This window comes from Canis lupus, chromosome 15 (assembly GCF_048164855.1).
Source record: "Canis lupus baileyi chromosome 15, mCanLup2.hap1, whole genome shotgun sequence".
Classification (NCBI taxonomy): Eukaryota; Metazoa; Chordata; class Mammalia; order Carnivora; family Canidae; genus Canis; species Canis lupus.
Genome location: NC_132852.1, coordinates 14,277,374 through 14,303,529, shown reverse-complemented (window position 1 = coordinate 14,303,529; position 26,156 = coordinate 14,277,374). Strand labels below are relative to the sequence as shown.

General features: G+C 48.5%; 3 protein-coding genes, 1 long non-coding RNA gene and 1 pseudogene across 9 annotated transcripts in view; 3 read left to right on the top strand and 2 right to left on the bottom strand.

Moving 5' to 3' along the window:
* Positions 1 to 1,702: 1,702 nt before the first annotated feature.
* On the bottom strand, positions 1,703 to 4,065 carry LOC140604492 (small ribosomal subunit protein eS27-like; annotated as a pseudogene).
* A 1,759-nt stretch (positions 4,066 to 5,824) lies between these two features.
* Positions 5,825 to 8,099, top strand: LOC140605475 (uncharacterized). Its single transcript, XR_012008120.1, has 3 exons — positions 5,825 to 6,359; positions 6,780 to 6,849; positions 7,776 to 8,099. It is a non-coding gene; the product is annotated as an uncharacterized lncRNA (long non-coding RNA).
* A 9,677-nt stretch (positions 8,100 to 17,776) lies between these two features.
* Positions 17,777 to 18,439, top strand: CLDN24 (claudin 24). The gene has a single exon (XM_072775910.1). It carries the CDS (start codon positions 17,777 to 17,779, stop codon positions 18,437 to 18,439), a length of 663 nt encoding a protein of 220 aa, XP_072632011.1.
* A 992-nt stretch (positions 18,440 to 19,431) lies between these two features.
* Positions 19,432 to 24,420, top strand: LOC140604632 (claudin-22-like). Its single transcript, XM_072775909.1, has one exon. The coding sequence runs from the start codon at positions 19,979 to 19,981 to the stop codon at positions 20,642 to 20,644; it is 666 nt and encodes a 221-aa protein (XP_072632010.1). The 5' UTR covers positions 19,432 to 19,978; the 3' UTR covers positions 20,645 to 24,420.
* Positions 21,758 to 26,156, bottom strand: part of WWC2 (WW and C2 domain containing 2) — a 204,863-nt gene continuing 200,464 nt past the window's right edge. For all 6 annotated transcript variants that reach the window (XM_072775905.1, XM_072775902.1, XM_072775903.1 and 3 more), the window contains one exon: positions 21,758 to 24,627. In XM_072775905.1, coding sequence (XP_072632006.1) covers positions 24,561 to 24,627 — 67 coding nt within the window. In that variant the 3' untranslated portion in view covers positions 21,758 to 24,560. The remainder of the gene's footprint in view (positions 24,628 to 26,156) is intronic.

Genomic DNA, 26,156 nt, shown 5'->3' with positions numbered 1-26,156 from the left:
GCAAAACAGACTGGGAAAAATTAATATTATTTCCCATCCACGCCCATCTAACTTTCCACAAGGGTGGTAAGTAGGTTAATAGTAATTTTTCATTTAGCCTCGTGGACAAAATGCACATTAGTGCTCACTTAAGCACAGAGTTTACTTACTATGCCTTTGATATTAAAAATGGCGGCATAAACCAATGTTTTAATGTAATCTTCAAAATTTTAAAGTTGTACATGCTCTGTGGGAAAGAGATAAATCAATAAAATCAATAAAAATTTTTGCAACACTCTTGTTTTGCAGAATTTTTAATTGTCTTAGCCAAATTTAGGTTCTTTAAAGAAGTAGTAGGTTAGGTGGGATATAAATTATAAACTACTAAGTAAAACTAGGCTTCCTTGATTCTACTATTCTGTCTCTACCATAAGGTATTGCCATTTATAATTAAAGATTAATTTTTAGGGGGGATATCACATCATTTAAGACAATAGGAACTACTATTTCTCAGGCAATTAAAGATCCTCCTTGTTTTAATTATAATTTTCTAAAATAGAGAGTTTCTCCAACTGGGAATCAAAGATGCCTACACATCTGCAAGATTTTAATTTTGTAGTTTTGTTTTAGTGATGTTTTTAAAATTAGCACTTACTAAAGATGAAACTCACCAGGATAATTTACGTTTGATATTTTCAGAAAAAGCCTTTATGTTTCCTAAGTCAACGTTTTCTCAAATTGGGGCTCACGAACAAGTTCTGGGAGAACTAAAAAAAAAATATTTCCCTATAAATTCCTCAAGTTTTGCAAACACTGTTGGAATACATTTTCAAAGTCCATTCTTTTCTGGTTTTGAGCTTCAAAACGATGATGTATTACTGTTATATCTCATATTTTGTAGTATCTCTTTGGCATGAAACTAAGTTCCTGGCTATTAGAGATCTCCTTCTACTTTTAATTCTCAATGTACTTTTGTTTTTCCATAGTAGGTCTTAGCATCTGCCTGGTTTTGTCCCCAGGACCATGGTTTTCTTCAGTGTTGTTAAAAGTGCAAGTAGGAGTTGCACGAATTCTGCAAGCAAAGTAAAGTACCTTTATCTTTTGCTTATTATAAGGGTTATAGAACAGTTTGAAAGCTTCACACTGCCACCCTTACAAGAATAAATTTCAAATTATGTAAGGGGTCATGACTGTGTTCACCAAATGCTGAAAGCACATGGGATAAAATTCAAATAAGGGAGGTCTATTCACAATATCTGATAGCGTGAGCTGGATTTTTAATAAGGAAATGTCAAGCAGTAGGATAAAGAATTCCAATCTGGAATCACTCTCCTGGCAAGGAATAAACCATTTAAAATTAATATTATTCAAATCCTGCCCAACTTCTTGGGCTAAGCTCAAAGACCACTTTCTTAGAGATGTTTTCCCAAATCCATCCATTGCTTTCTTTTCTATAGCTGGCCCTGATCCCCTTTGAGGCATCTCCTGTAATCTGTACGTGGCCTAAAGGACTCCCCATCTTTACCTTCTAGGTTAGTTATTAGGTGATGTCTTGTCTTCCCTATAAGCTTATATACCGTCTTTTAAGGAGGGGCCATATTCAGCTGTCCAGAGCATTCATAGCGCACAGTACATATGTATCTGAGTAGTTAACAAGTAATTACCTTTATTATTATTATTATTATTATTAATCCAAAATTTGTTTATTGGGATAGTTTCCCACTCATTTTGATCCAGGGCATATTAAATACTGCTTCTGTCTGAAGGAGCATCCTTCTATAAGCCTTGCTTTTCCTCCAACAGCCTGGCAAAGGGCAATGGAGCAGCCAACACACAAAACTATCCCTTGTGCATGGCCAAGGACGGCGGTGATTTTGTAGCATCCTGAGCACTTCGTGTCCATGAAGTAGGAATTGGAGCTCTGCACCAGGCACTGCTTCTTGTGCTTCTCTTCTCTTCCGGGGACGAGTGGAGGCAGTTCTTTTCGAGGGGCACGTTCTCATGGGGTGGTCATCAATGCCAGAAGGAACAAGTGACTTCTTAGATGTGAAACATTGCTCATGGGTCACACTCCAGGCTCAAGGGGACGACCTCCCTGCCCCTGTGTGTGAGCCAGAGATGCTGCTGCAATGCCTGTCATCTGGCTCGTTCTCTGGGAATATTGGCGGAATGAATGGATGGTAAGGGATTCAAAGGAATCCCATGAATGGATGGGAATGGCAGGTCCCACACAAACTTTGGAAGCGCCGGAGTCACTCTTTCATCCAAATCAACCCCTCATCTGGGCCAGAACAGATGGAGCAGAGAGGTAGTACTGCAGAAAAATCTCATCCTGCCACTCCAACCTCACCCTCAAATCCCTTTCCAAAGCATGAAGTTCTTAGTGTGACATGACTCAGTCATTCATTCAACAAACATTTCCAGGGCGCCTTGCTATATACAGACACTTGCCTCTGACAGGCTCTGGACAGTCAGAGGTGAAAAGGCGAACTCCTGCCCGCCAGGAGCTCATGTTCTGAGAGAGAGAAGGACAGTGAACACCAGCTAATGTGTCTCGAGAGGGGCCGGAGGAGGTGGGGCAGGAGGAGTGAATGAGCTGGGCCAGGTGTTTGTACCCTTGGAATCCACAAGCTCCAACAAGGGGACTCTTGGACATTTTCTACTAACTTCTTTTTTTTTTTTTTTTAATTTTCTACTGACTTCTAACTGAAATGGAGCATTCCCTTTAATGATGAACAACAAACCACAGCGGTTTAGTAGTACAGATAGTTTGACGCCGATGGAAACCACAGACATTTTCATATTATATTACGGTTGTTACAGATATGCTGCAATAGTTAACTATTAACTATTATCGCTGTCTGGAAACTATGGTACTGGTCACCTCTTTGCTAGATCTTGTTACTTAATGAGTCAATAAAGAAGCACATCTATTACCATTTTAAAAATATTTTGATTGCTGGATTCCAATGTAAATATTTTCCTTTGTCAACTTATGTGTTTTATCTTTTCATTGTATCGTATTCTATTTTATGTACTTAAAAACATTTTCTGGGGGCACCTGGGGACTCAGTCAGTGAAGTGTGGGACTCCTGACCTCAGGGTTGTGAGCTTGAGCCCCACTTTGGGTGTAGAGATTGTGTAAGAATAAAATCTTAAAAAAAAAAAAATTCCCAAGACAAAAAAAAGAAACAAAACACCCCACAGTATTCTGAAAGGAATCCATAGGCCTCTTGTGGATGCTCAACGAAGCCCTGAGTCCAGCCTTTCCCTGGTGGCTGCCCCCAGCCTCCCCAGCCTGGGGATCTGCTGTGATCTCTGATCGCTGGGCCTTGCACATTCTGTTCCCTCTGCCTGGCTCCTCCCTGCCCCGTAGGCTCCCATTCATGTGGACGTGACACATCACCCAGTGTGCATACAGGACTCTCAGTGAGTGCCCCTTGTCCTCTCCCTCATCCCCACCACCTCTCCCGGGCTCCCCCCACCCCACCCCGCTTGCTCCACAGTATCACGCTGCCTCTCATCATCTCTGCTTGTCCATCTCTCTGAATGGTCCATGACCCACTGCACAGTGAGGACTCCTCCTCTCCACCTCTGACTCCCTGTGCCTGGTATCCCCGACGTGCTCATTATAGCCACTCAAGACGAGGGTGCCTGATACTGGAAGGGATGGATGGATGGATGGATGGATGGTTGGATGGATAAATGTAAAGTTTTGGAGGCAGATGCAAAGTCTTTCACATTTGCAGTGTCTTTAATCCATTTTCCTCATTTTAGAAATAAGGTTTTCCTGTCTGTTATCTTTGTGCTGGTAATCTCTGTGCCCTTGTCCCAAAGCAGGATCCTAGGGAACCATGGTGGGAAACCCTGACTCTGGATCCAGCCTGCCGGCCTCAGCCACAGGTCGAGCAGGTGGGTTGGTGGCCACAGGAACCACAGTTGATGGCCTGGGGATCTGATCCTCTTCATCTGCAGACGAGTGAGACAGTCGCCCCGAACTGCCAGGAGAGGAGCACCCCGATGAGAGGTCCGTTGACTCGTGTCTAAGGGGAAAGAGCACGTGCACGGGCAGGCGAGCTGGGCCATGCCTGCCTGCCGAGCTTTCTCTGATGGCAGAGGCCCCAGTTTTAGAGGACTCCCGTTGTACAAAGGCTGGGAAGGGCCCCCTGTTTCGGCCAGTGCCTGTGGCAAACCACCCGGCCCAAGAAGTGCAGTTTCACATCACCCTCTGAAGGTGGATCTGAAGACAAAATACAGAATAAAAAGAGTAACTGTGGGACGCCTGGGTGGCTCCACAGTTGAGCATCTGCCTTCGGCTCAGGTCGTGATCCTGGGGTCCTGGGGTCAAGTCCCACATTGGGCTCCCCGCAGGGAGCCTGCTTCTCCCTCTGCCTGTGTCTCTGCCTCTCTCTGTGTCTCTCATGAATAAATAAATAAAATCTTAAAAAAAAAAAAAGAGTAACTGTCATGTATCGAGAGCCTCCTATGTGCTCTGTGATTTCCATAAATATCCCTCCCTGGTCCTCACCGTCACCTTCTCAATGGTCCTGTGCTGCTACTCTTGTCACCTTCATACACAGCCTAGGAGACAGGCTCACAGGCGTGACCTACGTTGTCTCAGGTCACGTAGGGGCTGAATCCAGGTCTTCCCATCCCAGAGCTTGCCTCTTCCATTTCCTTCCTTCCTTCCTTCCTTCCTTCCTTCCTTCCTTCCTTCCTTCCTTCCTTCCTTCCTTTACTTATTTATTTATAAAGATTTTTTATTTATTTGTTAGAGAGAGAGTGTTAGGTAGCATAAGCAGGGAGGAGGGGTAAAATGAGAGGGAGAAGCAGGACCCCGACGTGGGGTTCGATCCCAGGACCCTGAGATCACGACCTGAGCCAAAGGAGATGCTTCACTGACCAAGCCACCCAGGTGCCCCTCTTCTGTTCCTTTAAATAACCCTTTGTTTTATGGAAAAGTCTCCTTCTCTGGGTGTGAAGAGTCCGTGTAAAGGTTTGGAAGTAGGACCATTTTTAGGAGTATTAGGGGCTTTTCAGAGGTGCTTTATATTGACAGTGGACTAGTGCTTCCTTTGGGAACGGCCCAGGGCAGCCTTATTCTGGTGGGTTCCAGGATGGGGAGGGGGGTTGCTGGCACAGACCTTCTCCCTTGTACCCGAGGTGTGTGGGGGTGGGGGTAGGCAGGCTTTTTTGGCAGCAGCCTTGGAGCAGGACCAGGTGCACAAAGAGACAATGTTATAGAAAACTGACCCCTGTGCTTTGGGGCCAGAATAATACAGCAAAGAGTTTTTTTTTTAATTTATATTTTTTATTATTATTATTATTTTTTAAAGATTTTATTTATTTATTCATGAGAGATGCAGAAAGAGAGAGAAGCAGAGACATAGGCAGAGGGAGAAGCAGGCTCCATGCAGGGATCCTGATGCGGGACTCGATCCCTGGACTCCAGGATCACGTTCTGGGCCAAAGGCAGGCGCTAAACCACTGAGCCACCCAGGAATCCCTCATCCCCTCATTTTTATTATTTTTAAGTTTACAATTCAGGGGTATTAAGGGCACTTATATTGTCGAGAGGCCATCACCACTGGGTGTCTCCAGAACTTTCTCATCTTGCAAACCTGAAACTCTGACCCCCTTCACCACTAGCTCCCCCTCCCCTCCCACCTCCCAGGCCTTGGCCACCACCATTCTTTCCGACTCTGAATCTGACTCGAGCTGTCTCGCATAAGTGGAATAATACACTATTTGTCTTTGTGATTGGCTTATTTTTCTTAGCATGAGGCCTCCAAGATTCATCCGTGCTGTAACAAGTGTCAGAATTTCCTTCCTTTTTAAGGCTGACTATTGCTTTGCAGGGAAGAGGCTGCAGTGGCCTCTGGCCTGCGAACACTGCAAGCCAGCCCGGAGGGCTGCCTGGAGGAAGGGGCTGGGCGCTTTGGAGGGTCGTGCGGGATTTAGCCGGTTTGGGCAGGAGTTGCATCCTTGCTGTCCTGTCTTCTGGTGGCACCAGGCTCCTGAGACAAACGGCTAAGAAGGGAGGAGGGGAGGTCGGCGGAAGAGAAGTGAAAGGTCACCTTAAGATCGAGCTTCGCTGAGGCGTTAGGGCAGCCAATGTGATTTTTGTTCAATGTGATGCTTTTAAGCGCTTTCAATAACAAGGACTTTGTGAAGGAAAAGACCATAACAAAAAAATATCACGGGGATACAAGGATTTCCTTTGCAAGAGGATTTATGAGCGAAACCTCCTTCAGGCTCCCTTAGCACACTGTTTTCGGGGAAACCGGAATAGAACAATCTGTAGCGAGAACAAAGAGCCCTGTGTTGGGAAAGACATGTGGACCTGGCAGCAGCAGGTGCGCTTTTGTGGGGAGACCGAGGTAGGTACCCCCCTCCCTCAGGCCCTCCGGCCAGGGCCCACTCAGCCCTGAGAGCTCCTAAGTCTCCAGGACATGGTCGGCTGCTAAGAGGGGGGTTAGTCTCACTGCTCTAGAAGGTTCTGTAAGCAAGTGACCTGAGCTCCATCCCTCTGCTCCACGCTCCTTGAGTTTTGGGGTTCAGGCATGATTGAAGCAGAGCTCTCCCAACTCCAGGTCCCCAAAGCCCCCCCTACCCTGAGGAGGGCCTGTCCCCTCCTCTGCCCCAAGGGATGCCCACCTTGTGGTGGCGATGTCCGGCCTCTTCCTGGTGAGCATCTGAGTGTAGTGACCCTGCCAGGCTGGAGATCACAGTTTCCAGAAGCTTAAAGCCAGGCCCGGATTGCTTGTAGGTACTTAACTCATTTGACCGCTTGTCCATAGGGTTTCGCCTGGGCCTTGAACTCGTATTTCCAGCCAAGATGGATCGGACTCCAGGCTCCCTGAGGATGAGGTACCACGACTGCCCGGGATCGCCGCCCTCCACCAGGGCCCCAACCCTCTTACGTTTTCTACAGCCTGTTTTGTTGTTGTTGTTGTTGTTGTTGTTGTTGTTTAAAGAGAGGGAACAGAATTGACAGCTCACTGGCTGCCCAGCCCCAGGGAAGGGTGATTCCGCAGCATTCTGTGTAACCGGTGCTCCCCTCCACGTTGCCCTCAGGCAAACTTGACCTAGGCAATGATGCAAATTCAGATTTTATCCTCTATTCCCAGAAATCCCTCATTTTGCGACTCAGAGCTAAGGCTAATGTGAGTCCTTAGGCTGATATTTCCTTTAAAATCCTTCGGGGAGGGGCCTGGGGGGCTCAGTTGGTTGGGTGTCTGCCTTCAGCTCAGGTCATGATCTCAGGGTCCTGGGATCGAGCCCCAGATCGGGCTCCCTGCTCGGCGGGGAGCCTGCTTCTCCCTCTGCCTCGGCTACTCCCCCTGCTTATTCTCTCTCTCTCTCTCTCTCTCATTCTGTCAAATAAATAAATAAAAAAAAAATCTAACAAAAGAATAAAGAATGTCATTGTGGAACACAGGACCGCAGCCTCCTCCGTCCACAGAGTCCAGAGCTCTCTAAGGGTGGGGAATGAGGATCATGTGGGGTCCCCAACCTCCACGAGTGAGCCCAGGAACTTGGCAGTGGAGTCTACACCTGGGTTCTCCAAAGTCAGCCAGGGCATCAGAAAGGCTGGGGTTGATGGCAACCCCAGCGATCCTATAATCTACCAGAGGCTTGAAGAGTCCGGGGTCCGCCTCCACCTCCACCCCTCCACAGCCTTCCTGCTCAGTGAGCCTCTGCTTTTCTTGCTTTGCATCCTTTCCGTGAGGAAGCTCATCGCAGCCGGAGCTTCGATGGTTATTCACTGGTCTGTGTTGAAACTCCCCCTGCAGCCACCACTTCTCCGCTCCTGCAGCCACCGCTTCTCCGCTGGGCCCGGAACCCGTCAAGCCGCAGGGACGTACGATGGGCACAATGACTCCGTTCTGCCCGGGCCACCCTCCCGCCTGTGCCACCTACCCCGCCAGCTCCCGTCTTGCTTGAGGATGTCACAGTCAGGATCCCTGGGTGGCTCAGCGGTTTAGCGCCTGCCTTCAGCCCAGAGCGTGATCCTGGAGTCCTGGGATCGAGTCCCACGTCAGGCTCCCTGCGTGGAGCCTGCTTCTCCCTCTGCCTGTGTCTCTGCCTCTCTTTCTCTCTCTCTCTCTCTGTGTGTGTCTCTCATGAATAAAATAAATAAAAATCTTTAAAAAAAAAAGGATGTCACAGTCCATGTGTGAATACTGAAAGCTCTTTGCCTCCACGCTATAGGTCACAAGGGTCTAGCGACTCCAGGGACCTTGACTGTCTCTTCTTGCCCGTTCATTTTCACTGCTCTTACCCTCGGTTAGGCCCCTGTGGTGTTACCTTTACTACCGAAGAATCTTCTAACCCATCTCTCTAGCTTGTTGTCAGAGTCTTTTTAAAGTTTTTGTCCTTGGAGGACAAAGCGCAAACGTGCCTTCACATGAAATACAGGGTCAGGCCCTTGCCACCCAGAGGAGTCTTCTCTGCTGCTCAGGGGCGTCAGGTGAGTTGGTCAGGCCACCGGTCTTGGGATGTCCTCCTGTCCCAGGTCCTCACTCCACATCTGCTTATGCCCTGGTGCTTCCCTCCCAGGCACCTGCGCCACCTCACGGTCCTGCACCCTCTCCGAGAGGCTGGTGTTGCTCAGAGCTTCGCCGTGAGCCCCCTTCTCTTCCGTCATAATCCCTCAGGGATGGCGTCCTGGCCATGCTGTCAAATCCCATCGGAAGGCCAAAGACCCCCCAGTGTCGGTCCCCAGCCCAGATCTCTGAGCACCTGAGGCACTGGTCCAGCCACGCGCGTGGCATCCCTGTGCAGGTGACAAATAGCACTCCGAATATCAGACAAGAGCTCCTGATTCTTCTCCTTCCTTTCTTCTCCCCAGGGCGGTAGGAGTTAGTGGGACAGTTAGGTAGTCGGGGCTGCAGTCCCCGCCAAGGGGACCACCCTCCATGACTGTGACACCCTGCGTGACTGTGACCACCCTGCCTGACTGCCACCACCCTCCATGCCTCTGCGACCACCCTCCGCAACACCCTCCGTGACTGTGACCACCCTCATGACTGTGACCACCCTGCGTGACTGTGACCACCCTCCGCGACCGCGACCACCCTCCGTGCCTCTGCGACTCTCGGCAGTTTGGCGCTCACTGTTTCACCATGTGCCATCTCCGTCCCCACCCGAGGGGCAAGCCGGTGCACTTCTGTGTCCCTCTCTCTTTCTCTCTCTTTTTAAAGTAGCCTCACGCCCGGAGCCGAGCCCAGCCCAGAGCCCAACGCAGGGCTTGAACTCGTGACCTCGAGGTCAAGACCCAAACTGAGATCAAGGTCGGATACTTAACCGACTGAGCCACCCAGGCGCCCCCAGACCGTGCATTTCTTAACCAGGGCCAAGCCCAGTGTGTCACCCATCGTAGCTGCTCAATAAATATTCGTTGAATGACTGAATGACCGTGACCCTGGCTCATTCTTCTAGTGTCCCCTCCCATCATTTCTAGTGTCACCTCCCGTGTACCTCATCCTCCCTCAGGCCGCTCGTCAAGCGGGTCCCAGACCGGGCGCCACCACAGCCCTGCCTTTGCTCCTGTCCCCTCTACCCGGGGTCACGCCCCCGGCCCCAGCCCGCCCGCCCCTCCCCTGCTTCTAGCGCAGTTGTTTCCATCCCTGGCAGGTGCTTGGGTCACATTCATTAGGGGTTCTGTCTCTCTCCCTGAGAAAGGCCAAGTCCTCCGAGGGTTGGGGGACGCCTGGGGCGTGGACTCCCACCGGGACCCAGCAGCGGGGAGCGCGGAGCAGAAGCCAGGTCTCCCCTCGGCCCTGGCCCCCAGCAGGTGCGTGGGCTCCTCAGGCCTCAGCCCTGCTGGGAAACGAGGCCGCCGTGGTGTCTGAGGCGTCGGCTGCCCCGGAGCCCCCAGACGCTCGGCTGCCCGAGAGTAGGGCCGAGGCCGTCGCACCTGTTACCTGGAACTTAGCCGTCGGGATGGGGAGGCTGGATTGCTCCGGGGGGACTGGCAAGGAGAGCCCGGTTAACCCTGAGATAGACGGCTTTTCATTTCTATTTGTGTAGTGGGTGGAGACGGTGACCCTGGCCCCGACAGGCCCAGGCCCCCCACCCCACCCCCAGGCCCCTCTGCTGCTGCAGTTTCTAAGTTCCAGCCCTAACCTGCTGCGGGCATCGGCTTCCTGGCCAGCGGTGGGGTCCCCGGGGCGGGGGTGCCCTCGCAGCCTGGCCCTGGTTCCAGGACGAGGCACGGGGCTCCGTGGGTGCTGGTAGCCTGCAAAGCTTCCGGACAAAACCGGAGAGGCCGTCATGCCCCTGGGCAAAGATGGCTTTTTACGGTATTAAATGAGTAAGGCCAGGGCTTTGGTGTTAGATGGGTTGGGGCTTCCACCTCTGCTCTACGTCTGGGAGGCTAATTGGCTTATTTAGGCCTGAGATTCCTTATCTGCTAAATGGAGGTAATAAGAGTGGCCACATCGCGGAGTTCTTGCGAGGATAAGGAAGATAACAGATCCGGTCCTTTTCCGAGTGCCTGGCAAGCAGTAAGTGGTCAATAAATCTGGCTATTAGGGTGACCCTTTATTCCCTTTCGGTCCTCTCGGGAGCTGCAAGACAGGATGCTCCCTTCACTCCCCAGAATGGACATCGCTCGTTATTTTTCAAGCGTGAGTCTTTTTAAGCTTTGGAACAAAATCTCAGCTGGGGCTTTGGGGGCAGAAACAGCAGATAACTGGGTTTTCAGAAACACTCTGCCCCCAGACGCCCAGCGATGAGAAGGGGCTTTCAAACCTGCTGCTGGAAGTCCGCACCGCACATGCCCTCCTGCCAGCACAGGCGGCGGTCAGTTAGCAGGGCCTGGGCTCCCCCTACGTCCTCTCCCAAATGCCATCGCCTGGAACCGACTCAGGGCACCCGGAGCTGCCCACAGACCAGAGTGAGTATGTGTGCGGATGCGTCCTGGGGTCTATGTACATCCGGACTCTGGCCTGGGAGCTACAGGGCAGCAACGGTGAGGTCTCTGGGAAGGGTCCCCACCTCCTCTCAGATCTGTCCCCTAGGAATGTGCCCTTGCCACCCGCTTCTGTCCGTTCACCCCCAGAATGTCCTGAACAGGCCATGTCAGGCCCTTGGCAATCACTTCCTGGTGCGGACTCCCCAGAGATCAGAGGAGCCGCCTGCTGTGGGTTTAAAGGCCCTGGTGCACGTGCTTGAGCTTGCAGAGCAGTAATTAGTTTATACTTGTTTATGTTAGACATAGAGAAATATTTTTCTTTTTTTAAAGATTTTATTTACATATTTGAGAGAGAAAGTGTGAGCACAAGGGGAGAGGTGGAGGGGCAGAGGGAGAGGGAGAAGCAGGCTCCCTACCGAGCAGGGAGCCCCATGTGGGGCTCGATTCCAGAACCCTGGGCTCACGACCTGAGCCAAAGGCAGATGCTCAACCGCTGAGCCACCTGGGCGCCCCAGAAATATTTTTCTTTACTGTTTCTGACATTTTCCTTCCTGCTCCCCCCTTTTTTATTCCAATAGGCAAGGACTAGATCTTTTTCCTTTTCCTTCTTCCCAAAATTGTTTGGTAAAACTTTCAGGGACACTCAACTAATAGACTGCCTGGCACCTATAAATCAAACCAATCAAATCAAGTCATTGATAAGTTCTCTGAATTTTAACACTTTTTTTTTTTTTTAAACCATCGATGTCTTAAATGTCTGGAGGCCCGAGAGTCACAGAGCTGGTGGTGTTTGGGAGATTGGAACAGAAAGGCATAAGGGGCGAGTCACCTTGAGCAGAACAGCAATAATCAAGAGGTAGGTGGGGAAGGAAGAGGGTTGGCGAAGTCTAGACCAGATCAACCGCCTTTCCACCTTGTACATAGCCCCTGGACTGAGCTTCGGGGTACGGGGGTAGTACGCTCAACCAACGATTTTGAAGGGTCCTAGGCCTGAGTTCCTGGCTGCAAAGCCCTGGGTCTTGGTTCTCAAATGGTAAGCATCAGAATGTTCGAGGATTCCTGCGGGAGATGGCTAGCCTGCAGAATGCTGCAACCCCAGCTCCCTCGGGAGGTTCTGACCCTTGATGTCTGGGCTGGCCCCAGTGATGGGCCACAGCTGCCTCATGCTGGCTCGAATGAGCCGCATGTTAATTTTTCAGGCATTCTGGGAGTGGGTTGTTAAGCATGGCTTTGATTAAAATTGAATTATATGGGGGCGCCTGGATGGCTCAGTGGTTGAGCATCTGCTTTTGGCCCGGGTCGTGATCCTGAGGTCTTGGGATCGAGTCCCACATCGGGCTCCTGGCATGGAGCCTGCTTCTCCCTCTGCCTGTGTCTCTACCTCTCTCTTCTGTGTCTCTCATGAATAAATAAAATCTTTTAAAAAGTCAAATTATATAAACTTACAATTCAATTATATTAGAAACAAAATATTTATTCTTAGAATTTTCATTTCCTAATGATTTTGATTCAGTCATTACCTACACTGTTGAGGTTGTTTACACCTATTATGTCTATTTGGTAACACTACTGTATCATGGTACGCTACAGCACATCTCTTCCCAACTACACCTTCCTTGACTTCACATCTGTAGCCTGGGACTGGTCACGGAAAGAGTATTTACACCACAGAAATGGGCAGAAGGCTATAAACCAGGGCTCCCACAACCCAACAGCCACTACTAAATGTTTACTGGCACACGGCTGGGGACAGAACCCCAAAATCAAGCTGGAATAAGCCCCTGGCCTCCTTGGATCAACACTGCGAAGTGTAGACTCAGGAACCCAGCCCCAGCCTCCCTGTGTGCTCTGGGAAAAAAAAAAAATTGAGGTACCTGCATCCACAGCTCTATAAATGACCTTCTGACCGTGGGCAGGGTACTTGTCTCTGAGGCTTTAGTTCCGTCACCTACAAAATGGGTCTGCTGCTAGCGCTCCTGCATTCAGAGGTGGTGGGGACGGGATGAGCTAACATGAGTTCGAGCCCTCAGAACAGTACCTGGCAAGTACGAGGCCCTTGATGATGGTTACCTAGTCTTACAACCTGACAAAAGACAAAAGGCTTAGCCCCAGCAGAGCTCCCCTCCACCCCCAATTTATCACATTTCTTTTTCTTCTTTTGAGAATCCTGTACCGTTTGTAGAAAATTTAGAAAAATAAAAATAATGAAGATGAGGGGAAGAGAAGGCCTCCATCTATCTTCAGGACCTAGCGAGCCTCTGGGCGCACCTCCGGCCCTTCTGTCATTTTCCCAAACCCAGACTATGTCCACCTTGACGCCCTTCCGGAATAGGACACTCTTGTTTGCTAACTGAGGATGTGTGGGCAGCGTTTTCTCTCGCAGGTCATGCTCAGATAAACCAGGATGGGCTGTGTCATCAGCATTACAAAAGGTGACTGGCAGTGGGACGGGCATTTGTCACAGTGGTGGCATTCCGTGTTGACGTTTGTTATCATCTTGAAGGACCTGCCTTATTCATTTATTAGACAAATATTTGTTGAGCACTTGGCGCTGTGCTCTGGGGGCTGTGAAGACAACAGGGTGTCTTGTCTTTATCGGTGAGCTCACACTCTTAATAGTGAGAATCTATATAGCAGGACAGGGAGTATTTAAAAAAAAACAAATAAGTTATAGGTTTTCTTTTGATTACAAAAATTGTGTTTGGCAGGAGGAACCCCTTTGTCTTGGCTCTTATGTCAAATGACGGGAAAGTCTGGGCACCTGTTAGGAGAAGTGCTGATTCTCCCCTTTAGCAAATGCTTGCTGAGAGGGGGTGGTCATGGCCCAGCCTTGCTTATAATCCTTCCGAGGCTCTTAATTATCTATATTCTCAAATCTAAAAGATTTAGCTTGCATAAGTGTGCCCCAAGACCCAGCCTCACCTTCTAGGGGCTCCCTCCCTCTCCTGCCATGCACCACCCACCAACTCTCAGGAGCAACCCCCAAACACCTTTGCCTGTCCCCCCCCCCACCCCCCCGAAGCAGCCGTCCCTTCCCCAGTGTGGTCTCTCTTAGGGTGTTTAGCACACCGTGTTTTTCTTCGGGCTGGTCTTGCTAGAGGACAGATCTTTGCACCCCTGACTCTCACACGGTGCCTGCCACGGAGAAGGGATCTGAACACGTAAGGCTGGCTCAGTGAGCCCTTGCGGGGACCCCTGTGTCCGATGGCAGCCCTGGGGCCAGTAGGAAGGACAGGGCAAGCACCAGAGGGGAACCTGGCACAGCATGGGTGGCACCTGTCAAGTTTCAACAGCCCAGATGGTTTGGTGATGACCACAGACTTAATCTTGAGCATAAAACATACAATTGGGGGCACCTAGGTGGCTGAGATGGTTGCGTGTCTGCCTTTGGCTTGGGTCATGGTCCTGGGGTCATGAGATCGAGCCCCACGTCCGCTCTCAGCTCACTGGGAGTCTGTTTCTCCCTTTCACTCTGCCTCTCCCCCTTCTTGGGCTCCCTGTCTCTCTCTGTCTCAAATGAATAGATTAAAAAAAAAAAAAAAAACGACTACGACCATAAAACCGAGGAGAGAAAGGGCATCCTCTATATGCAATGCTTGCCATGTATCTCCTATAATCTAGATGTGCTCAAGAGCTACATTAATGGGTCAATCGGATTTATTTTTTGTGACAGATTTGTCTTCCAAAAATGGCCACAAAAGTACCTCCAGTCCCAAGTTCTTCCAGAACCATGCTACTCCACTACCGAGGATGGAGGAGACGTGGAGCCTCTGTTCCTGAGAGCTTTCCCAAGATGTGTGGCTCTCAGTAAACTGGGGTTTTTGTTTTGCTTTTTAAAGATTTTTTTTATTTATTCATGCGGGACACAGAGAGAAAGGCAGAGACACAGGCAGAGAGAGAAGCAGGCTCCCTGTGGGGAGCTCAATGTGGGACTCGATCCCGGGACCCCAGGATCATGCCCTGAGCCGAAGGCAGACACTCAACCACTGAGCCACCAGGGTGCCCCGGGTTTTTGTTTTTAGATGAATGTTCCAGAGACAGAGATAACATAGTCCTTCATACACTGAACAGTGTGGTGGGAATACTTGTTTTCTGAATTTCACCCTGATCCTCACCCCCACCCTGAGAGTGATGGGCTGGGAGCTAATCCCCCCCACACTGGCACTGACACAGGGAGTTGGGGCCTCCCCAAGGTGGGGGTGGGGGCTTCACACTGTCCAGGCCCAGGGATGCTGCACTGAGGTTTCCTCAGCCCTGGAACTCACACCCCCGCTCCTTGCAGTTCTTTAAACTATCTTGTTTCCTGGTGGCCTCTTCCTACTGGAGTGTGAGCCACAGGGGCAGAGCCAGGGGCAGGGCCTGCAACCATCCTGGTCTTGTCTTTAGCACTCAAGTCTGGCCAGTGGGAGGTGCTCAAAAATATTTTTCTAAATGCTGAAAGAATAAATGAGTTGAGGGAGCACGTAGAGATTATCTGGGCCTGACCCCCACTGTGGCAGAAACCTCCCCCATGGTCGCCCTGACAGGTGAGAATTAGCCTTTCTTAAAAAATATTTATTTGTATATTTATTTATTTATGTAATCTCTACACCCAACGTGGGGTTTGAACTCACAACCCTGAGATCAAGAGCTGCATGTTCTGAGTGAGCCAGCCAGGTGCCCCGAGAATGATCCTTATTTTATTTTATTTTATTTTATTTTATTTTATTTTATTTTATTTTATTTTATTATTTTATTTTATTTATTTTTTTTAAAGGATTTTATTCTTTTTTTTTTTAAGGATTTAAAAAAAAATTTTTTTTTTAAATTTTATTTATGATAGTCACACACAGAGAGAGAGGCAGAGACACAGGCAGAGGGAGAAGCAGGCTCCATGTACCGGGAGCCCGACGTGGGATTCGATCCAGGGTCTCCAGGATCGCGCCCTGGGCCAAAGGCAGGCGCCAAACTGCTGCGCCACCCAGGGATCCCCTTATTTTATTTTTAACATTTTTTTAAAAAGCTATTTATTTGAGAGAGAGAGAGAGAGAGAGAAGCAGACTCCCATTGAGCAGGGAGTTTGAAATGGGGCTCGATCCTATGGTCTCTAGGATCATGACCCGAGCTGAAGGCAGACACCCAACCAACTGAGCCATCCAAGCACCCAGAAATTATCCCTATACACTTTTGGGAAGGAGAGATTACTGCCACAGGGCAGTCTATTCCATTCCATTAAAAAAAAAAAAAAGCTTCATGTGATATCAAGAATCACCTCCTAGTGACTGCTAATGATTGCTCTCAAGAGCTTTCTGTGTCCTGGCTGCCTCCTGGAAGGAGAGTTCTAGCTCACCATTACCCCAGCTCCTGGTGAGAAGGCCCTGGACAAATCACTAGCCCTTTCTGGACTCTTAGGTCTTTACACAAACCGGAACCACCTCTTATTTTAGCACTCTGAGGACAGTGATGTACCTAAGGGATTCTGAAAATTTATGAAAGTTAAGAACTCCTCTTCCTTTTTAACCTAAAATGCCAGAAAATGCTGAAGGAAGCACCATTCACCTAATGACTCTTACTTACTTTGGATCCATCAGGATCGGGGTTTCATTTTTCTCCCATCTCCTATCACGCAACATCATAAAAGCTCTTCTCTGATCCTGCACTAGACTCAGCCGCTGGGGTGTGATGGGCAGTGGGTCTGTTTCAGCAGCTTAGAATCTCCCAGGGCAGTGGGTCCCCTTGAGGAACCTGCACGTCCTGTCCCCCACAAGCCTGTGACAGCCCGCCTTCTGGTGGCAAGCGCAGGAGGCCCGGGGCCCCGTGCAGAGTGGGGTTGGGTGTGTGGGGCCTGGCACAGCTCTGGGACTCTGGAGCATGTGGCTTCTTATCCCAGCTCAGAGGCCCTGTATTCTCTGAGGGGTCACGTTCCGCAGAAGTATGCTCTCAAGGTGTGGCCTAAATCAATAGAACAAACAAGATGGCGCCTCAAAGGTCAGCTCCCTTGTGGCTCTTGTTTCCACACCCAAACCTTTGTCTTGAACCTGCCAGGAATCTTCCTGCCTGGGGTTGCTTTGTCTATGTGGCTTACACGACAGCGAGGACAGTTCAAATCCGGACCAAAAAAAAAAAAATATATTGCCTCTCAGACACAAGAAATCATGCTTTACCCAAGTCCTTAACGAGGATGGAGGAAATCTTAGAATGAAATCCAGGGCTTCCCAGGATTTTCCCCTTCTCACTTAGCACCTCTGGGCATCAGTCTTGGGTCTTTTCATTTTAATGAACCCAGTGAACCAGCCTCCACCTTTCAAAGGAATCTGAGGAAACTTTCCTGCCAAGTCCCCACTGAGCGCCTGTGACACTCAAGAACGCGGGCCAGGCTCTTGTGTAGGTTGAGGAAGTCCAAGAAGAATAAAGATTATAGGGAAACAGTCTACCTTTCTTTACAAGGTCTTGTTTTGCATCCCTGAAATCTCAGATTCAGCTACTACAATGAAGTCCTGTTGCAGAAAGAGCTGGCCTTTTATCACCACTTAAAATCTAATTAATCCATATTGAAGCACAAAGATTTCTGTTGTATTTTAGGGTGAGGGGTCATAGAGCCCTCTTTGTTCATCCTTAGACTTATAATCATCAAGTATTGGGGATATAATTTTACCAAGCAAATTGGAAGGTAACAGATCAAATCCTTATCGGAAAGCCTAACTCATAGTTTTAACAGGGTCCTCCGTCCTTTACATGAAACATTATATTCGAGAACAAAAACGCATTTCAGAGTTTCCAAAGAGTTAATGGCCAAAGCTTATATCCCAGGCAGTAGGACCAAGATCGTCACACTACTGTCAGCCACGGCAGACGGTGGCTCCTATAGGGGTGGCCGAAGTTGTGAGGTCTGTTGCGATGGCTTTAGTCTTTAGAGTAGCAATGCAATTCGCCGGACTTTTCTTATCTTTGCTGGGATGGGTTTTAGCCATTATTACAACTTATTTGCCACATTGGAAAAACCTCAACCTGGACCTGAACGAAATGGAGAACTGGACCGTGGGGCTGTGGCAAGCCTGCGTCACCCAGGAGGAGGTGGGCACGCAGTGCAAGGACTTCGATTCCTTCCTGGCCCTGCCCGCCGAGCTCAGGGTCTCCAGGGTCCTCATGCTCCTGTCCAACGGGCTGGGGCTCCTGGGCCTGCTGGCCGCCGGCCTCGGCCTGGACTGCTTGAGGCTTGGAGAGTCGCGGCGAGGGCTCAAGAAAGGACTGCTCATCCTGGGAGGGACCGTGCTCTGGGCGGCGGGGGTCGCGGCCCTGGTCCCGGTGTCCTGGGTGGCCCACAGGACGGTCCGGGAGTTCTGGGATGAGACGGTGCCGGAGATCGTGCCCAGGTGGGAGTTTGGGGAAGCCCTGTTTCTGGGCTGGTTTGCTGGCTTTTTCCTCCTCCTGGGAGGGGGCCTGCTGAACTGTGCGGCGTGCTCCACCCGGGCTGCCCGCGCTTCGGGCCACTACGCAGGGGCAGAAACACGAACTCGGTGCCCGTACCTGGAAAATGGGACCGCAGACCCGAGAGTGTGAGACTCTGACAGGACCAGAGAGACGCATCTTTCCACATCCACTATGATGTGGAGTCTTTGTTATGTCACTCAATCTGTGCAGCTCATGTGTTCTCATCAAATAACTGCTTTTCTATTCTAGATCCCCCCTGCCCCTCTCCCCAAATCTGGAGAAGTAAGAAAGAGGCGAGTCTTATATGTAAAAGAAAATGGTCATGGTAAGCATTACATAGGCATGAGCAAAAAATAAGTTCATTGATCTGGTTATTTAAGTCAAAAGGTGGTGATGGTGGTCCATTGTAATCAGTATTAAGTTTTAATGTGTTAATTTTGTATTAGAAACCTTTTTGTTTTTGTTGGTGGCTGGAAATAATAATATCTAGTTTCTATTTCCTAAAGGAAAAACCCATCTCAAATCCTTTGAACACCCTGCATTAGCGACAGCACATGTTCAGCTTATCCCCAAGTGTTATTGCCACAACAATGGCTTTGGTCTCCTTTGAACAGAGGTGGTTTGTTTGTAGGACATTAGCAGGCCCCCCGTGTGACGGAGTTTTATAGGGCTGACGGTTTTCAGTACTTTACGGCACTCTCAGACTCAGAATACTGGCCAGTCTCCTCTCTTGTCTCTTCCTTCAAAAGCCTCAAGTCTAAAAAAGATTCCAAAAATATTTTGCGCTTGATATCTGGATATTGACAGTTCACATGCCCTGATAAAAACTTTCCTTGTTCAACTAAAAAGGATCAGCATGGGGAGATTTGCTTTAGGGGTGTACCGACCAAGATGTTGATTCTGACCTACAAAGTCCTATTGCTTAACTTTTCCTGCAACCCAGAAAGCACATTTAAGCAAAGAAAAAAAAATGTGCGTGCACACGTGCATGAATTGGACAGGAAGGCACGTAGGCGAGTGGACTTGATATTTAGGGCCCAGGATGGTTTCATGTGTTATGCGGTGTAGGCTGCTTGAAAGTCTTAAAAAAAAAAAACACCTGGTTTAAGGCCTAGAGGAGATTTCTGATCGATTTATTTGGTTAAGACGGATTTTTTTCTTGAACCTGCTTCTAAAAAGTGACCACATTCACTATTCCCGCGACACGCGTGCTGAAGCAGGAGAGTGATTAAGAGATGGCAACGTGACAGGTGCAGTCAGGAAGACGGTTGCAGAGTGGGAGGAGCCGAACCCGAACTGCCCAGGGACACCCTGCTTGTAGACTTGATTCTTGGACTCCTTAGAAAGCTCGGGAGCCCCACGAAAGCCATTTGCGTATTAATGACAGAAGGAGAATGAGTCCTGCCTGATGTGATTTCCCAGACAGCTGCCCCGACACGCGGGTGGCGCTGGCCACACCTCGGCGTTGCTGGTTGGCAGGCTTAGTCCCCTGTCCTCTTCTGAAGCCCGGTGTCAACACGGACTCAAACAATAGCCACTCTGGCAAGAGTCCTCGACACACAATGAAGCCGCCTTGCCGAGCTCCGCAGTGACAGCGTTGGGGTGTCCCACTCCGCGCGGCCGCCCCAGGGCAGGAGCTGGTTTCTGGCTCTGGCGCGGGGCTAGGGGATGATGGCCTTGGAGCCCCGAAGCGTGGCGCAGTTGGCGGGGGCCTCCTTGTCCTTGCTGGGGTGGGTCTTGTCCTGCCTTACAAACTACCTGCCCCAGTGGAAGAACCTCAACCTGGACCTGAACGAAATGGAGAACTGGACCGTGGGGCTGTGGCAAGCCTGCGTCACCCAGGAGGAGGTGGGCACGCAGTGCAAGGACTTCGATTCCTTCCTGGCCCTGCCCGCCGAGCTCAGGGTCTCCAGGGTCCTCATGTTCCTGTCCAACGGGCTGGGGCTCCTGGGCCTGCTGGCCGCCGGCCTCGGCCTGGACTGCTTGAGGCTTGGAGAGTCGCGGCGAGGGCTCAAGAAAGGACTGCTCATCCTGGGAGGGACCGTGCTCTGGGCGGCGGGGGTCGCGGCCCTGGTCCCGGTGTCCTGGGTGGCCCACGGGACGGTCCGGGAGTTCTGGGATGAGACGGTGCCGGAGATCGTGCCCAGGTGGGAGTTTGGGGAAGCCCTGTTTCTGGGCTGGTTTGCTGGCTTTTTCCTCCTCCTGGGAGGGGGCCTGCTGAACTGTGCGGCGTGCTCCACCCGGGCTGCCCGCGCTTCGGGCCACTACGTGGCGGCAGAAACGCAGGATCGCCGTCAGCACCCGGAGACGAACAAAACCCACCTGAAAATCTAAGCCAGAAAGCATCAGTGCCGTCCACTCTTCAAGAGACGCGCACTCCTCTCTGGATTTGGTAGGATCTCCTGCTACACAGCCACCTAGTCACTGTTGCTTTTAATTTTCTAAAATGCATCCCCCCCACCCCAACCCCGTGGCTATTGCCTTCTTAAATTATCATTTCCTTTTAAGACAGTAAAACACTTTTATCTTCTCTTCTGAGTCCAAAACCACTCAAGACTTAATAGTAATCACACTCATTACTGGGGATGAGTTTTCTCAATTTTAAAATAGATGCAGTGATTGCACAGAACTGGTAAATAAAACATTATATTAGTGCTTACATATCTTTGAAGGTGTTATTCATGGAGATGAATCATTTTGGCAATTGGGAATGTTACTGCTAGTCATTTACTGCGTTCAAGTGTGTAAAATCACCTATTATATTGAAACTGAAGTCGTTGCATGTTTATGGAGAATGTACATTAGAGCATACGAAAAAATTGCTGGTTCTTTGAAAGCTGAGAGGTGAGAGACGTGGGCCGCATCGTCTCCTTGGTAATCGGAGACCTCAGTGCCTCTATGGAGCCTTCCCCGAAAGCCAGCCACATTCCTTCATTCTGCCCTCACCCAGGGCAGAAGCAGAGGAGGGCAATCTGGTGCCTGGGGAGATTTCATGGAAAATCTGCCACACAGGTGTGCTTTGGCCTGGGTGTCGCGGGCTCTGGGGTAGGAGCCTACTGTTGCCCTCAGCCCTGGCTGCCCCCCGACCTCCCTGCTCTGTGGAGCAACCACAGGGGGCGCTGCAGGTCAGGGTCAGGGTGCCTGGGGAGACGGGTGTGGGGGGCTTAGGGTAAGGGGCTCCTGAGATCACTGCCCCACGGGAGCACAAGGCTGGGATGGGCAGGGACCACAGAGCTCACCTTGGAGACGCCCTCTTTTATTCTGCACGATGAAAACAGGCTTTTTCTATCAGCAACACGGATCGCCCAACCAAGAACTATTTCCAGCCAACTACTGGCTTCAGAAGTTCCTTCGTGATAGAGTTGATATTTGCTCAGTACCTGGCTCAAGTAAACTCTTGTTGGCACCAATCACGGAAGTTGAACAGTAAAGGACACTGAAATTAAGTTATGAGGCAATATGCATCTTTGTTTTAAAAAAAACAAAAAACAAAGAACAAGAAACACTGAACTTTCTTCCACCCACAAACAGAGGAAAAGTGCAGAAACCAAAGTTAATCTATGTGATGTATTTGCATACTTTTACAGACGAGACAAATTAAAACAGAAACATATTCAGAATTTAACCTGATTAAATATTTAGTTCAGTCCTGAGCTTTCGATATTTAATACAATATAAAGTAATAGCAAAAAAAAAAACAAAAAAAAAGATTTTAAATTTGATTTGCATGCTACAGAGATTCAGCTAAACTTTGTTCATTTGGCTAGCAATATTTTTTTTTTGTACCTGTAACTTAGATTCTGATATACAAAATTATAATAACATACTGATAATTCAGACTTGAGAACTAAATATTACATTCTTTTTACCCTGTGCAGAATAGATTCTACCTTTAAAAAATAGTATTTATAATATTAAAATTCATATGGTTCATATGGTTTTGTGATCAAGTTATTAAAATGTTTTGTCACTGTGAATCATCTGGGTTAGTACAAATATGATAGAATTGTTAAAAGCTGCCTATAAATACATAACACCATTGCTGATTTTTAAAGTGTGGAGAAGGATTATATTAAAATAAGTTCGTTTCTCGTGTTAGAAATGAGCACATTTTGTAAAATAAAACCAAAAACATCTTGGTCACAACTGTTAACTACCAGCCTGAGACAGATTTTATTCTTTTATACTTGTCTGGAACTTTTTGTATCACAAAAAGTTAACAGCTAATCTGATGAAGACTTATAAAGGTGTAAATATTCTGATATAGCCTCTTCTATGTCAAACATTTAAAATGGCCAGAACCGAACTATATATTAAACAGAACATAAATAAGACCGTAAATAAATAAATGAAGAAAATAAAATCGTACGGTACAACTACACATAATTCTATAAACATTTTCACGGTCAAACTAAGACGCTGAACACAGCTGACCTTCATTTATTTTAGCTCTACATTAAATAAACCTCTGTCTTTCACATTTGACCTTGACAAGGATGAATGGTCTTCTCTTTCTAGTTTTCCTTAGTCATCTGATAGGATGAACCGCGCAGCCTTGAAGGACTGCGTGCAGCCAATTCATGAGGCTTAGTTTTGTTCAAAGTAGTGTCACCTCCGGTTACAGCTTCAAAGACATTTAGATATAAGTGGTGGGACAGCCGAGGAAAAAAAACAATTAAAGTTCTAGGCTCAGAAATTACCTAATTTGAATTTGCATTCTGATAAAATGAACTTTCCAAAATATGTATAATTACTTTCAAGAAACTAAAAATTCTTGCCAGGGATTCTATCTTAGAAATAGAATTTATCATTTTTTTTCCTAAGGGGTCCATTCCTTTAAGATGATTTTTGCATTTCTAAAAAAAAAAAAAAAAGATTTAATTTGTTATATAAGACGGCTAACCAAAAATTGCCTCTTCCACTATAACTGAATGATAAGGATGATTTAAATTGCATAAATACTTTTTATTTTAAAAGCCTTTACACTGGCAGAGCTACACTGCGGATTTAAGCCGGGCCTGGGTTGGATAGGCTAAAATTCTACATAGGAGGACACTTGACTCAGTTTCTCTCTCTCCATTAGTTCATCTATAATTGTTTTCAGAAACAAATGTCTTGGCCTTTACTTCCAGTGAGTAATCTCCCCAGGCACACTCTTCTCTTGGCCTCCTTACCACAAATTACAGATAGGATCCCCTAAAAATGAGAGCTGCAAAATAATTTCTAGTAAATGTTAGAAGTCTGTTTAATAAAGTCTAAAAAAAAATTTTTTTGGCAACTTTGATTCAATCAAGATTCCTCTTTCACCGAAGGAGTGCATTTCCCTCCACACGGCTGGCGCAGTCTCTCCCTAGGGGACCGGCTGTCCTGGGCGCCACTGTCCTGGGCGCCACGCTCCTACAGCTCCTACCTCGGACAGAACCTCAGCAGCACAGCCGGAAACTCCCCTTTGAACACGTACACAAATCCAGGTTGTGTTAGAGGCAGCAGGTGCTCGCTGGCGAGTCCATCTGAGTGTGTTTAGGGTACCTGGCTTTCTCCTTGCCTCTCCCTACCCTTAAGGTGACAAATCACAACATCTTCACGGCAGCCAGGAGCACTGCTCCTCTGTGTTCTGAGATTCTCACTCAGCATTTTGTTTCCTTTCGACTAACAAAAGGACAAAAAGGAAATTGTTTTAAGGAAACAAGGGCTTCAACACAGGTGACAGGAGTGAGTGCAACACCTTGTTTCAGGGGGACTTGGAGCTGTACTCACGTTTGACTTCAAACTCAAAGAGCTATCCCCCACCCCCAGTTACAAAAATACCACATGGCCTGTTGCCATCCTCACAGTCTGCTCATGAGACAATGAAGGAAAAGCCAAAATCGCCTTCTGCTACACTGAGTTAATTCTCAACAGTTGGTTCAACAGGATATACGCTGGGCGCTGCCTTTATTCCATTTTTACAAAACGCAGCCCACTGGCAATATGTATGTACTGGACGACATTTGTGTACCAGATTATTCCATTTTGGTTATCTGATTTTTTTTTTCTTTTTTAAACATACAAGAATTACATTCAAGGTACTTTACAAATTAACATGTTGAAAATCTGATGTGAAACAAAAGCTCTTTAAGAGTTGACAGTTACGTTACAAAATGACCCCCCACCCCCACCCCCCGCCAAAACAAAACAAAACAAAACAAATGTTCGGTCTTGTACCCTCCCTAAGTGAACAGGTGACAGGATAATTTCTTTAGGGGCGTAATCATACATCATCAGCTGGCAGGGACGGGATGCTTATCTTCGCCCTGGTGAAGTAGGCAATCTTCTCCCTAGAATTAGGGGTGAGAAATAAACCAACTTGAATGTGATGTCGAAAATACTCGGTGGCCGTTAAAAATAATCCCAACAACTCCAGCGCAGTCTCCGCGAGCCTGGGTAGGAGATGTTCTCCTTAGGTGGAACTCCGTACCATCAAGATGGTCCTTCCCCTTTACGGGGGGATATAAAGAAGAACGGCAGCTCTGGCTTACAGTAAGTCACCTACAGACCAAGGCAGTCAGCTCCTTCCTGCATTTCCAGCGTTAGACAGTTTTTCAACCATCAGGGGGTCAGTCATGAGTGCTTCTAAACCAGGTACTTTGCATCTACCTTGCGTCTAGAAGATGCAAGATGTCCAAAGTCCTAGGGAACTTCTCAGGGAACTTCTCAGAGTCCCAGTGTATGATACTGGGACAATTCTTTAATATCAATACTATGCTAAGGTAATGGCCACTTGCTGAGTGATACCTTGACCCCAAATGAGGGGAAAAGGAGGCACGTGAGTGCAGTAAAGGTAGATTTGTCCTGCGTCCCAGAACAGGGATAAGAAGAAACAACCCAGAAGGGAGAAGCCAAGAAAGATTGGGGAGAATGGTTTTCAGAGGTTAGGAGAGTATTGAAACAAATAGATAAGTAAATAAATAAGGTTTTAGGATTGTATAGTCCCCAAAGACAGGAGTAATATATCCACTTTCATGCAAAATCCTCACATCGTACATAGTATCCCATCAACACATATTTACTGAGGATGTGTGATGTTATGCAAGGTGCGCTGGTAGCGATAAAGAAAAATGAAGCAAAAAAAAATAATAATGCATCAGCCTTCCTTTGAGAAACTAGGAGTTCATCTAGATGGTGGAGGTAGCCCTGCGTCAAGAAGCAAGTGCTGAGAAAAAAAAAAAAAGAAAAAAAAAAAAGAAGCAAGTGCTGAGGTGGAAAAGCACTAAAGACTAAGGGAAAGAGGGAGAAGAACGGGAGAGCGACACAATTGTGGGAACTGGAACAACAGCTGACTTTGTGGTTTGCGTCCTTCGTAATCTGTTCTATTCCATAAGACATGAAGGCAACACTTAAAAAAAAAAGGCAAGGGAGTGTGACCATGATGTTACCGAAGGCCCATCACCCCGACTCCTGACTTGGAAGCTCCTGTGACAAATTGGGACACAGGGCACAGGGTGGGACGCACAGGTGGTGGAGCAGGTGCCAGCGGCGGGTGCCCCAGACGCCCCGGCCCCCGGGGAGCATCCTAGGAGGAAGGCCCCGGGAGCGTCTGTTCAGTGAGTGACAACAAAAGCCCCGACGTCCTGTGCCTCTCTGTCCATCCTCAGTGAGATGTGCCAGCTGCTCCTAAGAGCAGGGGCATCCTGAGCTCTTGGGACCAGGCGCTAATGGGTCAGGGCGCCGCTGGGGGTGTCTGTGACCTTGGAAGGGGCAGATGGAAGCATCACCCCAGTAGGAGAGGATTCGGGGTCTCCTACGCTAACGCACTTCCAGCATCACTCAGACCACACAATGTCAAGCCCAAGTGGGGCGGGGCGGG

What these genes read in the sequence shown, in the direction of transcription:
- CLDN24 (XM_072775910.1), top strand. Translation starts at nt 17,777, where the DNA reads ATGGCTTTAGTCTTTAGAGTAGCAATGCAATTCGCCGGACTTTTCTTA.
- LOC140604632 (XM_072775909.1), top strand. Translation starts at nt 19,979, where the DNA reads ATGATGGCCTTGGAGCCCCGAAGCGTGGCGCAGTTGGCGGGGGCCTCC.